The sequence below is a fragment of the Ptiloglossa arizonensis genome, chromosome 3 (assembly GCF_051014685.1).
Source record: "Ptiloglossa arizonensis isolate GNS036 chromosome 3, iyPtiAriz1_principal, whole genome shotgun sequence".
In the NCBI taxonomy this organism is placed as follows: domain Eukaryota; kingdom Metazoa; phylum Arthropoda; class Insecta; order Hymenoptera; family Colletidae; genus Ptiloglossa; species Ptiloglossa arizonensis.
In genome coordinates, this window is record NC_135050.1 from 9893866 (window position 1) to 9909080 (window position 15215).

Consider the following 15215-nt stretch of genomic DNA (forward strand, 5'->3'; position numbering starts at 1 on the left):
CTCGAAACGGAAAACACTGCGTAGAATTTTGAAACCTTTCATCCATTGAACGATCGTACGAGCCAGTACGAGTATTCTTTCACCGTGAGCTGCGACTACAATTTCGAATTCGAATTACCAATTCGAATTTACCAAATAACGTCTGATTTCCCTTTGGGTTCGTTGAATGTTACTGTCTCTCATATCGATTAATTCCGGTTGTTCGTTACGAAAAGAATTGCTATGAAACGCCGACGACAGATCATTCTCGCGCTGAAAGAATCGCGGAGATCGACGTTCGAGTCTGCGATAGTGATTTAGTTCGGTGAGGAACGCCTGAGCGTTTTTTTCGGTGGCTGTTCCCATCGTGCGTCGAGCAGCACCGCGACGACTACAACGACGACGACAACGACGACGACGAGGAAGAGGACAACGTCGAGGACACGATCGCGAGAGCTGGAGGACCAGTACGGCGGCAACGACGTCGACAGAGGCAGCAGCGGCGGCGGCGGCGGCGGCGGCGGCGGCGGCGGTGGCGGTGGCGGCCGCGACGGCGGCGGCGGCGGCGAACGTAGGAAGCGGGAGTGAGAAGAAGCGCGTTGACGTGAGAAAGAAGCGAAATAAAAGCAGAGGAAAGGGTAGGGTACGAATCGATTAGGTCTGTCGGCCATTTTGTTGGCGGCTCGAGCCGGCCAAGTGTCCCGCAGCTGCCCCCAGGAGGCGTGGAAGCGACAGAGTCGACTCCATCGGTAGAACGAATGGTTCGACGTCGGCGTGGAACCGAGCCTCGGATCCTCGCCACCGGATAGGACGTGGTCGAGCAACCTGGGGTGGTGGAACCGACCTCGGAGTGGGGTCGAAAAGGTCGACCTCGAAGGTGGGGGCCTCGGGTGGTTAGGTTGGGTTCTATAGGAGCCTAACCGGCAGTCAGTGCCTCCCAGGGCCCCGCGCCGTCAGTTTCGTTGGTGTTGTGTCGTGTAACGTGTCCTCTCTCTCTCTCTCTCTCTCTCTTCTTCTTCTTCTTCTTCTCTTTTTCTCTCTCTTCCTACTCTCTCTGCCCCGAGCCCTCTCCCTCTCCCCTATCCACCCCGGTTTCCCTCGGTATTATTTTTTTTTTTTTTTTTCTCTCCACGCTACCACCACGATCGACACCCGCTCCCGTCCGCGAGTGATAAGGAAATAATTGTACACGCGACTTTCGACGATCCTTTTTAGTGATGGATGGTGCGTGTCCAGAAATCCGGGATCAGGGTCACGGTTCGCGTTGATGCAGAACCGTACGGTTGCTTCTCGCTTGGTAAAGATCGTCGCACACTCGAATCGAATTTTGGATCTATCGGTGAGAAGTGTCCGTCCCGGAGGCCTAGGAGGAACCGCGGAACGCGTCGGTGATCGCCAGATCTGCGCAGAAACACGAGAAGAATGTGGAGGGTCGATCAATCGGGTCTGGAAAGGTAGCTTCTTTGGAAAGGTACCCGATGATCCGTAGCTAGAGTTCTGTGAACGGCGATACGTGTCGGGACAGGTGGATTAACCGCGAGTGACAGGATTCCGACGATTTAGGTATCGTGGTAGTGGGCCAGCAAACGACACCGGGGAAAACTCGCGGAGAAAGTAATTGTCATCGGTAACGGTGAATTCCTGTTGGTGAAAAAGCTCGCTGGAGAACGCCCGGGAGACCGCAAAATGGCGTTGATTCCGGTGAACTATTGTTGCTAGTGAAAAACTCGCCGAGGCTGCGATCCGTCGACCCGAGTGCGCGCGACACTGCAAATCGTGGATGAATCCATCGAACGAGTAGATCGTACGAGTGACCGATGACACGAAATCACCGATCTGGTAGACCATTGAAGATCTCCAAACGGTGTCCGAGTGCTTCGAGGAACGAAACTGGAAGAATCGATTAAATCTCACGATCCGGTTAACCGAAGAATCAGTCCGGGTGAATTCTTCGTGTCTAAACGATGAAAGTCACCGATCGGTGAAAAGTGGAAACAAGTTTAAGGAATTGGCGAATCTCCGCGAGATTCGACTGTACGAGATTCGTGCCTTCAGGCTCGAGCCAGTGTTTCGATTGAAAATTAATTTTCGACCGGTCCAGTGCCCGAAACTGTAAACAGTGGCATTTACAACGTCTCGCGTCGTCCGCGACTTCAGTTTCCTCGAGGATCGTTGACTCGGGGTCCAGGCTCGATATCGAACTTTCGTCAAGTTACCGAGGAAAAGTAAGTACGACCTAGGTCGTACTTGGCGCGAAGGCCTCAAGATTGCTCGAAAATCGTCGAAGGAGGTGCGTAGGGCTGGAAGAGCGATGGAAATCGGGGGTGCGGCGATGCAGAGGTTGGGCACTGCCGGGGGGCCCGGGCCCCTCAGCCTTCAGGGCCCTCCAAGGTCAGTGAAAATCTCACCCGTTAACATACAAGACGAGCCTGGTGACCTCACTTCCCAAAGTACGTATACCACCCATATATTCCTACTTTTAATTAAGCGGTTAACAGACCCCGACAACTTAACTGAAATGATCATTGTTCGAATGCCCGCGCGCTTGAAAAAGTAACGATTGCGACACAGCGATCGCGTCGAGTTATTCAATTAGAACGTGTTCGACCTTTGCTTTTTTGGAGCATTGTCGAGCACATTTTTCTCCTTGTAAATATTTCACCTCTTTCTTTGAACGAAGCAATTCTTCTAGATGTTTAAACGTTACTATCGATGATACGAAATCGAAGATCGAAAGCTTTCCGAGTAAACTTGAAATACCGACGAAATTAGAACGAGGAGAACTTTGTCACTTCGTTTACGTTTACGTTTACGTTTACACGCGAAAAGAAAGAAAATATTAGTAGGAAGAGTACAAGAATGTTACAAAGAAGGAAAATTTATATTACAGATGTAATATATAGAAGAGCATCGTATATATGCGATCGAAATGTTACACGTTCTCTTTGTTTGAAACGCAAAAGACGCGTCTGCGTACACTAAAATACCAGATTTGATAACTATCGAGAGAAAAGAGAGAATGTTTATATTTTGGTCCGAATAAACGGTCGTGGTCGTGCGTTGACTAAATAAAAACTACCGAACAGCGTGGTCCATGCGACTGTTTCGGTTCGTGACTCCGTTATTAGTGAAATTAAAAAAAAAATGTAAAAGGAAGAAGAAGAATAATAGTACACACAGATTCACAGAATCGTAGCCTTTTTATACGTGCAAAGGTACGTGCGAATACAACAATTGCATTATTTTTTTCAATGAAAGTGAGTTCTTTTCACATGGATCGAATCTTCTCTTTGTTCTATGTAAAAAAGTATCAAGGTAGAGTGGTAAAAAAATGGATTAATTCACAAAAGGATACTCGAACGCATCTTCTTTGTTACGATATTTCTGTTCGTTTAAATCGTTGAAAAAATATCAAACAATAACACTAATTCGGTTCACCTTAATTCGGTTATGAAAACAATTAAAACACGTTGTGCGAAGTGTGTACAATGTAATTGAGAAACTTTTAAGCATCTTCTTCGATAAAGGCAATTATTCAAAATTTTCTTCTAAACTAATATTTTAAACTAATATTTCAACTATTCTATATAAGAATATTCTTCTTCTCAAATATTTTCAATATTCTTTTAAACTCATATTTTAGTTCGTGCAAAAGAAATTCTTGTCCTATTTAAAAAAAATGATGGAATAAAAAGTAAAATTGCAAGAAAAGAATAGTCCTACAAATGCAATACTCTACGTTCAATATCGCTGACATTTGTTCCTAACCGCACCGATAACGGAGTTATGCGTTGGAACAGTTGCGCGAACCACCCTGTATGGAAATTGGAAATAGGAGAAAAGGTGTGAAAACAAGAATTGTTGAAATGTGAACAACTGAAAACATGGAATGTACACCTGAGATTTAGATCGACATCGGATAGTTTCAGTTTCAAGTGCTGCTTTTTCTTTCTTCCGCGTTCGTAGCACTTTTACCACCGATTTGTTATTTCAATTACGACGATATTTTATCTCCGATACGTTTCATTTACTTAAAACTCAATTGTTTCGCTTTCGAAACCTCAAACCTCAATGCTTACGTACTGAAAGTAAGTATTTTTGTATAATCCCTGATTTCGTTCACTTCGTTGGTTACATCGATGTTATTCGAACTTGTCTGACCGCGACCCTCTTTGTCAAAGTATCAAAGTATCCCATACACGGCACTCTGAACAAACCATCGAAAAGAAATTTCACAAATATCATCGCAAAGTATAACACCCCGTGAATTCGATGATTTCGCGGTTACTGGTAATGACAGTTATTAGAAAACTAGACTAGACTCATTCAGTCACATCGGTATCTAGATAAAAGAAATTTACACAGCTTCGGAAGATTAAAACTACAAGGAATGAAACAATCGAAGATCGCGTAATTTTCTAATAGCTGCCAATTCCTCCCCAACTATTAACTTCGAGAATGTTTACTTTAGTAACTATAGCTAATTTCACTAAAATTAGTTACCGTGTAATGTCTATTCTAAGAACAAAATGGATCGCTGTCGTTTCCAGGAACTTAACGTTTCGGATTTTTTCCAGATAAATTAGTGTACATACAACGCTTCCATTTAAAGACTGTCGTAATAATTCAGAATGGGATAAACTTTATTCAACGTACTTTGATTAATATTAGATTAACTTGTTTATCCCGTTGGTGTAGAAACTAGGGCTTCTAGAGACAATTCCCTCGAATTCTCAGCAGGCTGTTGCCGCAACGGCCTGGTTGTAAAAGATTTTCCTCTGCAAATGGCATCGAGATGCTTCAACCGATAGTAGTCTCTTTTAGAGAGGTTTATGGAAGAAGGTGGACATGGCAGGACCTCTAGTCCCAAATGGTTCAATTTCTGAAACGTCACTGTGACGGAGAAAAGTATGGGACTCTTTCGATCAACCGACGCTCGGTGTTTCTCGCGCAATCTTACTCTAGGTGCATACCGTCGATTTTTCCTCGACTAAACTGTTCAATTGAGCCCAGCAACGTTTACGATATCTCAACAGTCGAGTGTTACTTTAACTGTTTCTATTGAGTCGAGGAGTAATCGATAATTGTGTGCTTAGCCACATACCTTTTACTATATCGACTAACCTGTCGTTCGACAGAAAATCGATTGTATTCGTCAAGTCTTGGGATGAATTTCTGGTCAGTTCCTATCTGTACATCTCTGCAATGATTCTTTCTCCAGCATTCAAAAATGTAACGTGGATCATTTGGCTGTAGCTCGTTACATAGTTATCATTATGATATTGGGTTGTTCGGGAAGTCATTTCGTTTTCCAAAATGGAGAATATATAATTTAATAAAATTTATATATTCTAAAAAAATTAATAAATTTAGAGTTTATACACTTTAAAAAAATTGTGTTTTATTTTCACCAAAAAAACGAAATGACTTTCCGAATAATCTAATACTTTGTGCAAAGAATTCACTTCTCGTCGTGTGTTACAATAAATTTCGTACATGGATTGTTATGATTTCTTAAGGAGATCCGAAACACTAAAACAAGGTGGTTCCCCTCGGAATTTTTTAACTCAAACACAATTGACAGTAGCTTTCTTGAATTTTGCATACGTATTTGTATTTACGTATTTCAAGAAATCAGATATTTGAATTCGCAAAGAAATATTAAATTATTGAAAAAATGTGTTGTCCGAGGTACTTAAATAAGAAAAAAGATACACTCGTGGAGTTCCTGACTTTTTTGAATCTTTTGATTCGAAACAAACGGAAGCAGCTTAGTTTTGAGCTCGGTATGAGTATACTTACGAGACAATGACAACCAAATATTGAAAATAGTTGAAATGATGACACTGTATAGAAAAAGTGGCGAAATTTTGCTAAAAATAGACAACATTCTTTTAAAATAGAAATAGAATGAACAGATTAGGAAAAGTAAACAATTTAAATAAAGTAAAAGAATGATTTATTTCTTTTTTCTTCGGCAATTATTTTTCATCATATTGTAGGATATTAAAAAACCATACAATTTTTTATTTAATTATTCTTCCATGTTTGTTTACGATCCTTTACATATTCACGATAGTACAAAAACTCTCAATTTCTTTGATCGAATATTGCATTACCGAAATGCAATAATTACGTTACTACCATCTCTTGATGTATCTGTTGATTATATTTCCGGAAAGTTTCCACTTCTCTTTTAGACTTTCAAATTACCGAATTTCGATTTCGAGTCAAATTTTTGTTACAACTATGGTATCGTTCATTGAAAAAATCCCAAAGGTCCTCAATTTTAAGGAATTCACAACTAAACAGATCTCTTCGTAACCGTTCTGAACCATTCAATCGTTGAATTTTTCATGCATTTCGATCGCGCTAATATATACGCGAAACCGCGAATTTGCAGAGTATACATACGCCTCTGTATTATTCACGAAGATCCGCGTCCGCCTATTTTATTTCAAATCCAATAAATTGTTTTTGTCGAACGTTAAAGCCATTACGAGACATAATAGCCGCGTGAAATCGTAGAAAATGACAACCGAGGTAAATCTGAGTCGGTAAATATTTTATGTACACACGTGTAATGTAGAAACGCAATAATCGGATCGAACAACGGTTAGCTCGTGTTCGTGCCAAAATTTGCAGAAAATGTTCTAATTGATAAATTCACGTCGATCCAATATCACGATATTATACATCGATAAACGACTCGTCATTAAATGACGATGGCCAACCAATAAAACACGTTCAGCGATTGTTTCGACGCACCCGATGTTTCGATCACTTTTCAACCCTACTCTTCACTGTTTATCATTGTTTTCACCGATTTGTAAAAATTATCTTTGCGATATTTACTTTTTCAAACGTTTTCAATCTTATCGAGCATCACTTTATCCAACATTCTCCATTACAATGTTTCGATTTCCTCCAGTATGAATACAATGGTAACAAACAACGTAAAATAAAATTATTTACAACGAACGTACAACATTGTTTGTACTGACCGTAATGTATGAATAAAATTGAGAAAAACTTAATTATTGAATAACCAATTGTATCGTTAAAGTGAATTTTGAACTTGTCAGTCGGTTCAAGCAGTTCTTTATTGTAAAATATTTGGACTCTACTTTTTTCTTAATCGTGTTCAGTACAATATTAATATATGAACCGAAACTGATCAGACAAGAATATATTGTTTAAACCAAACAACGATTCATCGAATCGTAAAAATGTTTGATCGATTTCCTTTTTTTTTCACGTTAATAATTAACATACAGACACTTGTAGAGCGTCGCTTTGAAGATTTAGCGATCGAGCACATGTAATGCGAGACTCGCTCACTCTCAGTGTATCCCATTCACTTTCACTTAGTGAAACGAGATAATATACAATTAACTGGAGTTTAATGAGTTTTTAAAGAAATTATTTCTCGATTGAAATTATTGTCTACAACCTATACTGATGTAATACTTGTTCCATATACACTATAAGACGTCAAGAAAGGAAGTTAGCTAGCTATAGCTGGACGAGTAACGTACAGCAAACTTTATTCGCTTTAAATTATTAGGTCGTTCGAAAAGTCATTTCGTTTTTTTTTTTTTTTTTTTTTGGTGAAAATGAAACACGATTTTTTTAGAGTGTATGAACATTTGATTAAATTATATATTCTCGATTGTGGGAAACGAAATGGAGAAAATACGACCCAATATTTGTCATATTTTCTTATATCATTGAATACCGATTGCTCAGCATTGACAGAACGTACGAATGGATTAAAAAGAGAACGGTCCCAAAGTCACTATTCTTGTCGAATTTGAATCGCGCAGATACAAGGGCAAGAATAACGTCGACGCAACGTGATCGCAAAAAATTTCTGCCGACGGCTCTCGTCTTTTACTCGATCTAACTGCAAACCAATAAACACGAATACAGGTATCCTTGAATTTTATGTCCGCTGTTACCGCAGAAAGAAAGCTGTATCGCGACCATAATGGATGTATCTTAAATACTCCACGGTACCGTGAAGAAAGCTCCTTGGAAACCTAATTTCGTCCAATATCGATGATTGCAAATTAACTACCCTTTCTCGCAATAGAAAATCGTCACCGAATAATAACAATAACACTCTCCATCCAGAACCCTGAACTCCGAATCTCCAACAGATCGAGCATAGAAGAATAGAGATCGTTATCCAGAGTGTCTGTAAGAAATAATTTAAAATATAAATTCAAAAATCTTTACAAATATAATAAATTGTTTTCTTTTTTCTTTTCTAAACTCTGTTAGGGAGAAAGGCTTCAAACTTGTATTTAAGCTGCTTGAATATAATGTTCGACAATATTTCAAATCTCTGGTGAGTCTCCATTTACTGCAGTGCAGACTTTAACTCTAAACTTGTACAAGTTACCGATACAAATCCAACCGTTACTTTATCGCTTATAAAAATTGTGCCTTGAATAAAACGAAGCGGATACCGAACAATAAATAATGTAGATCGAGAACTCGGAAGTTCTCGTAGGGTTAAACGTTCCGTTCGAAGCGAGGAATCACTGAAAGCGGTTCATCGACAGAAGCCGACCCCGTACGTGCTTTCTCGAATCAGATAATTTGCCAACACGATCTCCCGTAGCCATAGAATATTCAGTAGCGTACAACGATTCAACGATAACTTTCTATCGTTGAACATTACCCGCTGTTACGGCGGCTAGTTTAACACGTATTTTCCGTGTTTCGCGAACGATCATAGATCCCGTACATCGATCGTAATTACACCCGCCGGAACACTAATATCTATGCGTTTATCTCGCGTAAAATAATTACGTTGCTACATCGTTTATGAATAAAGCAACGATGTGGATCCGGCTACAACATATTCCCAATGTTTGTACAAACCGTGACACAAGCACAACAAAGATTCTGCTCTCTTTTAAATGAAACAAATCGATACATTTTGCGATATAAAATTTAATCGAAATTTAAGTACAGATTCCCTATTCTTTTATTCAATTTCGATACCAAAAAGGACCCAGAAGCTGATTGAAAAATTTACGTATTAGATAAACGTGCTTGGAGTAACGAGGTTGTGTTTATTTCGTAGAAAATTACACTAATTTACAATGGTTTTCATTGGAAGAAAATTTTGAACGATTGTGGAATATTATTCAGCAATGATTAAACAGAAATCGTTGTTGTCGTTATTATTGTTGTTGTTGTTGAGTCTTTACCACTCCGATTAAGAGAAAGTGTACATATTTCAATGGAGTGGTTGACTTTTAAACTTAACATCAAATTGTGCGTATAAACATCCATCTGAATTTTTAGGAATCTTTCTGCAAAAAGGGAACTTTAACCCTTTATTAAAATAAAAACAACAAGTTTTCCACAGACGAGTTCTTCGTGTCGAACTCACCTTCGACGAGTAACAGTATCGTCGTTTGACAAGTGTCATTTCCATTCTTCCCTTTCCATGTCATTTCTTTCCAAATCTACTACTTTAAAAAAACATACACGCAATAGTTTTCAATACTGTAAATAAATTGAACGAAAAAGTAAAAAATTTTAATTCTCTTTATTGTATCGTAATTGCGCGCACGGACACGCGATAATATTAAATAGCCTAAAGAGATGGACGTTCGCCTCGAAATAAATTGATTGCAAAGGAACGAGTTAAGAAAATATTTACGAAATGAGGAAACAGCAGAGATTGTACGGATCCCGTTGAATAATCGGGGCTCTCGTTGACTTATTCCCATTGCTTGGCTAAAATCGAGCGAGACAGAGAAGAAGAAAACGAGATGGGGTCGATCCGTCGGTCGCGTTTGATTTCGAAAAACTATTTAGAGCAGCCCCGAAGAACCGCGGTCTTAGTTCGAATTCCACGAATTCGCTTCATTTGTTTCTACTTAACTGCCGAATAGCAGGCCGCCGAATCGGTCCATGGGTGCAATCAAAAATAAACTCAAGCGAATCCGGCTCGCCACCTCAACCGATTCTAATAGCGACGATTTTCGAAATGCTGGGAAACGGTGGGTCGGTTTACAGTCCCGTGCAAACTCTACCAACACATTTTCCATTCGAAAGAACGAGTCGAAATGATTTTTGGACAATGCAGCGTCCAAGCAGAACGAGATAAGCATCCGAAGCACGCTGATCGTAAGACTTCGATTAATGCTCGCAATACTTGGAATTTAGAGCGTCAAATTAACAAATCGTGTTAACCAAACAGGGAAAGATGAAAACGTGAACACGGACAGATTCAAACGCGTGTACACTGAATTTGCGTTCGATTGTACGGTTATCGATAATTACATTCTTATCGTCGAATGAAGAAATTTTAACGAGAAGTTCGTTCGGTACCGATTCTGGAGTCTGGAGATTTCTGGGAATTTTTCATTTCTTATCGACGGGATATTTGTGCGTTGTAAAAAAAATTCGCCGCTAAAATTAGGTAGGAAATTCTTCTCGATGAACGACTTGGCCCAATTTACGTAACATTCGTATGAAATTTTTCGTAAACTCCACTGTCTCGCTCTACATATTTTTCAAGTTTTCACAGTACAAAGGTTCGAAAGGCTGTGATTAAAGTCACGTTGGAGAGTATTTGTGCAAGCGCGCTATGAAGAAACAGTGGGCATCTGTTAAACGTGGTAATGTTAAACGAGGACTAGTGGATGGTCAAGGAACGTTTATTTCATTCTTAAGCGATATTTCTCTCTCCGCGGAACTAGAAAAGTAATTGTCCGTAAACTGTTGCGCTGTGTTTAGACACGAGTGTACATCCTGGTCTAGATTTTCGAAAATATTCTTCGATCGCGAGAATTGCGATCCGGTGAAAGATCAAGATGGAACATCGAGAACACAGCACGCCCTTATCTTATCTGCCGTCGAAGGAACCATTTTGACATTGCAAGAATTATGAACCGGCTGCTATTGAAAGATGTTGAACGTCAAAAACAACTCCTGAAAAAATGATACGCTAATGTGGTTACGTTTCGAACGAAGCATTGTACAAGAGTCAGTGCTCCTGTAGATTTCTAACGAAAATCTATTGCAGAAGACAATCGAAATCGCGTTTATTTATTTATTTATTTTTTTTTTTTGAAGAACTTATTATAAATAAAGGAAATATTAGAGGTGAAAGGATTACTGATTTACATGTATGCCTGGCACGTTGAATCATCAACCCTTTCACTGCAAACGACTTCGATGCAAGATGCGCGCTATGTGCAGCAAAGTTATACGTCGACACTCACGAGTCAACGCGGAACATTTTTGCACGCGCTGAGTATACAGGGCCATTCATAACATGTGGGGGCCCCACTTCAACGGTGTACAGTCGACGCATGGTCGAATAGGACAATGTACAATGGGCACAAGGTCAAAAAGGAGAGTATGTAGCGGTCACGTAGTAAAATAGAACAGTGCATCGTGAACGAGAGGTCAAATAGGACATACATATATGTATTTGTATTGCGGTTGAACAAAAATTCGTATAGACGAGTGTTCTGCTCGATCTTCTTCCCCAGTTGTGACCATTTTTGTACTCCAGGAGTGCACGATTGTTTACCTTTATAGGAAATTATTAAAATGGTCACTTCGGTCCAAGGAAATCCTACGAGTATTATTCTCAATCTTTCAGAAATGGTAAGTTCATCCATCGAGCTTGTTGAAAAGTTTGTCTATGTCGATAAAGTTTGTCAACACTGCTTACCTTTATAGGAAATTATTAAAATGGTCACTTCTGTCCAACGAAATCCTACGAGTATTATTCTCAATCTTTCAGAAATGGTAAGTTCATCCATCGAGCTTGTTGAAAAGTTTGTCTATGTCGATAAAGTTTTTCAACACTGCTTACCTTTATAGGAAATGATTAGAATGGTCACTTAGGCCCAACGAAATCCTACAAATGTTATTTTTAATTTTTCAGAAATGTTAAGTTTATCTGTCGAGCTCGTTGAAAAGCTTGTCTATGTTGATAAAGTTCTTCAACTAATACCAAAAGTATTACTGGCAATGATTGTCAAATATACAATTGTTTTCAAGCAGACTCAAAAATGAAAGTGTGTCTATTTTCAATACACTCAATTGTTGTTGATGACTTTATTGAATAGTAGATTTCACATAGATTTTCTTCAGCCCAATGATAAGCATTTCATACATAATGAAAATTGACTATTCCATGTGCAATTGTTTATGTCGATAAAGTTTTTCAACACTGACAATGATTGTCAAATATACAATTGTTTTCAAGCAGACTACAGAAATAAAAGTGTGTCTGTTTTCAATACACTGAGTCGTTGTTGATGGCTTTATCGAACACTGGATTTCACGTAGATTTTCTTCAGCCCAATGATATTCATACCAAAAATAGACTATTCCATATGCAATGAATATGAGGCTTGAGCTTCCAATGAATGTAAATAGTTCCACATTGCTGAAGTACAAAAATAGCTATAACTCAGAAACAATGTTACATAAGATACATGTTCATACGACCTTTTTTCACCGACACTGCATCCTAGGTCGATACGAATATGAATCACCCTATACATATTTACCAATTTCGTTAAATGTCTACACAATGGTGAACCGAAAGAAATGCAACATTTTGTATCGTACGAGCTAATGATTAATACCAATTCTACCACGAATGTGTAATTTATGGGTGAAAATACCGATTCAACAGGTTACTCGGCTACATTCTTTATAACTCTGTAGAGTGGATCGCAACAAATGTGTTTAAATATTCGATCGTTTACCGATAGATAAAGAAACGTGGGTAATTTACCAAGTTTCAGTAGTTTCGGTCCATAAAGTTGAATATTATAACTCGTGGCGATGTTAAAAGGTGGTAATCCGAATGCTTGATTTCGCGAATTCGCAATTGCGGCAACAAACGCAAAGAATGTCTTTACCAATTGCCACCCGACAAAATGCAGCTTGCGTCGGTTTTAATTAACGGCTCATACATTTGCATGATTAGATCCTGAATGTTACGCGGTATCAGCATTCCGTGCACCGAAAACAACCACGACATTAATGGCGGGATTCCTCTCTCCGCCGTTCCCAGACGCGTATAATTTTGCCTGACGTCAACTTTAAATATTTAAATATCTCCCGGCTCGGTCTTTTTACCCGTGTACCGAGTGTAACGCGAGCTTCGATAAACAAAAAAAAAAAAAAAAAAAAAGAAAAAAAGCGCAAAAATTGAATCGAACGTTGTATTATTATAGAATTATCGCAAATTGAAGAAAGTGGCAGCAGACCTGCACCGTAACAACCGATGTCAGTGGTGTATTATTTTAGCTCGAAAGGTATTCCATTATGTAATGTCTAGTACCAATAGTGCACCGTTACAGTACCACCATCCATTGCCATTACGTAGAGTACCATTGTAGATTATACGATGATAAAGTGGTAAATGATGTACGATAATGAAAAATGATAAACTATGGGTTATGTAAATAGCGTACCACCGTAGTATCCAGGACCGAAAACTTGTTATTGTTGTCTATCATTTGCTATGACTAATGTGGGTATTGTATTATTCTCGCTATGAATGTACGGTAGAAAAGTGTCTCGGATGTTGATGAAATTTGTTACTCCAATTGGTGGTCAGGAATCGTTTCGCAACTACTCCACGACTGTTTATGTTTCTTCAAGCCACGAGCCATCGTCATTTCCAAGAATATATATACCTATGGAAATAAAAGCCAGCTGGGCGACAAAAAATCCTGTACCGGTAACTTACGAATTGATAATTGGTGGTTTCGATTTTCAAAACCTTAAACGAGATATTACTACCGTGTTATGTAATACCAGTCAGAGTGAATAATTGCGAGAGTTTGATAATATAGGGATTTGTTACCTTTTTGACGTGTAAACACATTTGCGTTTGTATACAGTGTTTTTATAACAGGAGGCCAATCTGTGGGAATTCCAGTTATTGTTACGATAAAACATTGTCGTCTGAATGTAGATTGTATTGCTTCATTTCCGAGTTCCAGATATTGAAATTTGTTCATTAGTGAAAAGATTTTAGCATTCGTATGATATTACTCAAGTATGATACCAAAATGTAAACTATCATAATTGAGCACCGAATAGCGGTAAGAATGAGGGTATTGGTCAGATTCAAACTTTTCTTCTTGTTCAAGATGGCCGTCACGAACACTTTTTCTACTTATAGGTTAAATATTACCGAATTTCTAATTTCCTTTATGCCTAACTATATAAAAAATGTTCATTTTCATTCAACGACTTGCAGACAGATATCTAACTTGTCCATTATGTTAATTTCTTATGTTTGAACCGGAGAGATGTGTGATTTATTTATTTTACGTCTTTATCTTGTACCATTGTAGTAACACGAAAAAAAAATAAAGAAATAGGGAAAATAAAATATGGTAAAAAACAAACTGTGTAAGAAGTGCAGGAAGGTGGTGTTAAAAAACCTGTTTTAAAATGATCTCGATGTTACGTTCCTCATTTAATAAGTAATATATTATTATATTATTTACCGAAAAGGTTGGAAAATAAAGCTATAATACACTCAGAGACTATTGTATAGAGGAAAAGTTCATTTTATCTTTATCCGCTACTCTGTATCCTCAAATAATGAGATAGAAACTATGTTAATTTGTCAGTTGTGTCCAAGTAAATCAATTCTGGGAAATATATCTTGAGAAAAAAGATAGTAACAAAACGAATTAATAAGAAATTGAAATTTAGGTTTAAATAGTTCCAACGAGTGATAAATACTTCTATCGATGGATACGTTGATTAGGACGCGAGTACTAATGAATGCTGATTTGCGGGGAAAAAATCGTAAACAGGAGTCAATTGGTTTGAAGAAGATAAGAAAAGAGAGATAAAAATCCGATGACTCGATGCAGGTAAAGTCCTTGTATATTGTTACTAACGTGCTAAATGATGACACGAGCTTTGACTAACAAGTTTATAACTTAATGGTACGATGTGTACAAAGAAACAACGTGAATGCAATAAAATACTTTATAATAATCATCGCAAGATACAGAACACGTATATCGGATATTCTGTTTGAAAAGAAATAATTTATTCAATGGTGTGTAGTTCGATAGCTGTTACTAATTTTACAAGTCACTTTAAAATATTTTGTAACCTGTACAAAATTTGTCACTTTCACTCTAGAGGTTTTCCAATAAAAATTAAAAATTATAAATCCTGTTTCGTTGAATGCTCTATAAAATCATACT

At 38.4% G+C, this 15215-nt stretch overlaps 1 protein-coding gene across 2 annotated transcripts in view; it reads left to right on the top strand.

Annotated features, from left to right (window-relative positions):
* The first annotated feature begins 908 nt into the window (after positions 1–908).
* The window catches only part of Tup (LIM1_Isl and LIM2_Isl domain-containing protein tup), a 69621-nt gene continuing 55314 nt past the window's right edge, over positions 909–15215 (top strand). Inside the window, exons 1-2 of one of the 2 annotated variants that reach the window (XM_076306958.1) lie at positions 909–956; positions 1195–2429. In XM_076306958.1, the coding sequence (XP_076163073.1) occupies positions 2291–2429 (139 nt within the window). In that variant the 5' untranslated portion in view covers positions 909–956; positions 1195–2290. The other variant, XM_076306957.1, reaches the window with a different exon arrangement.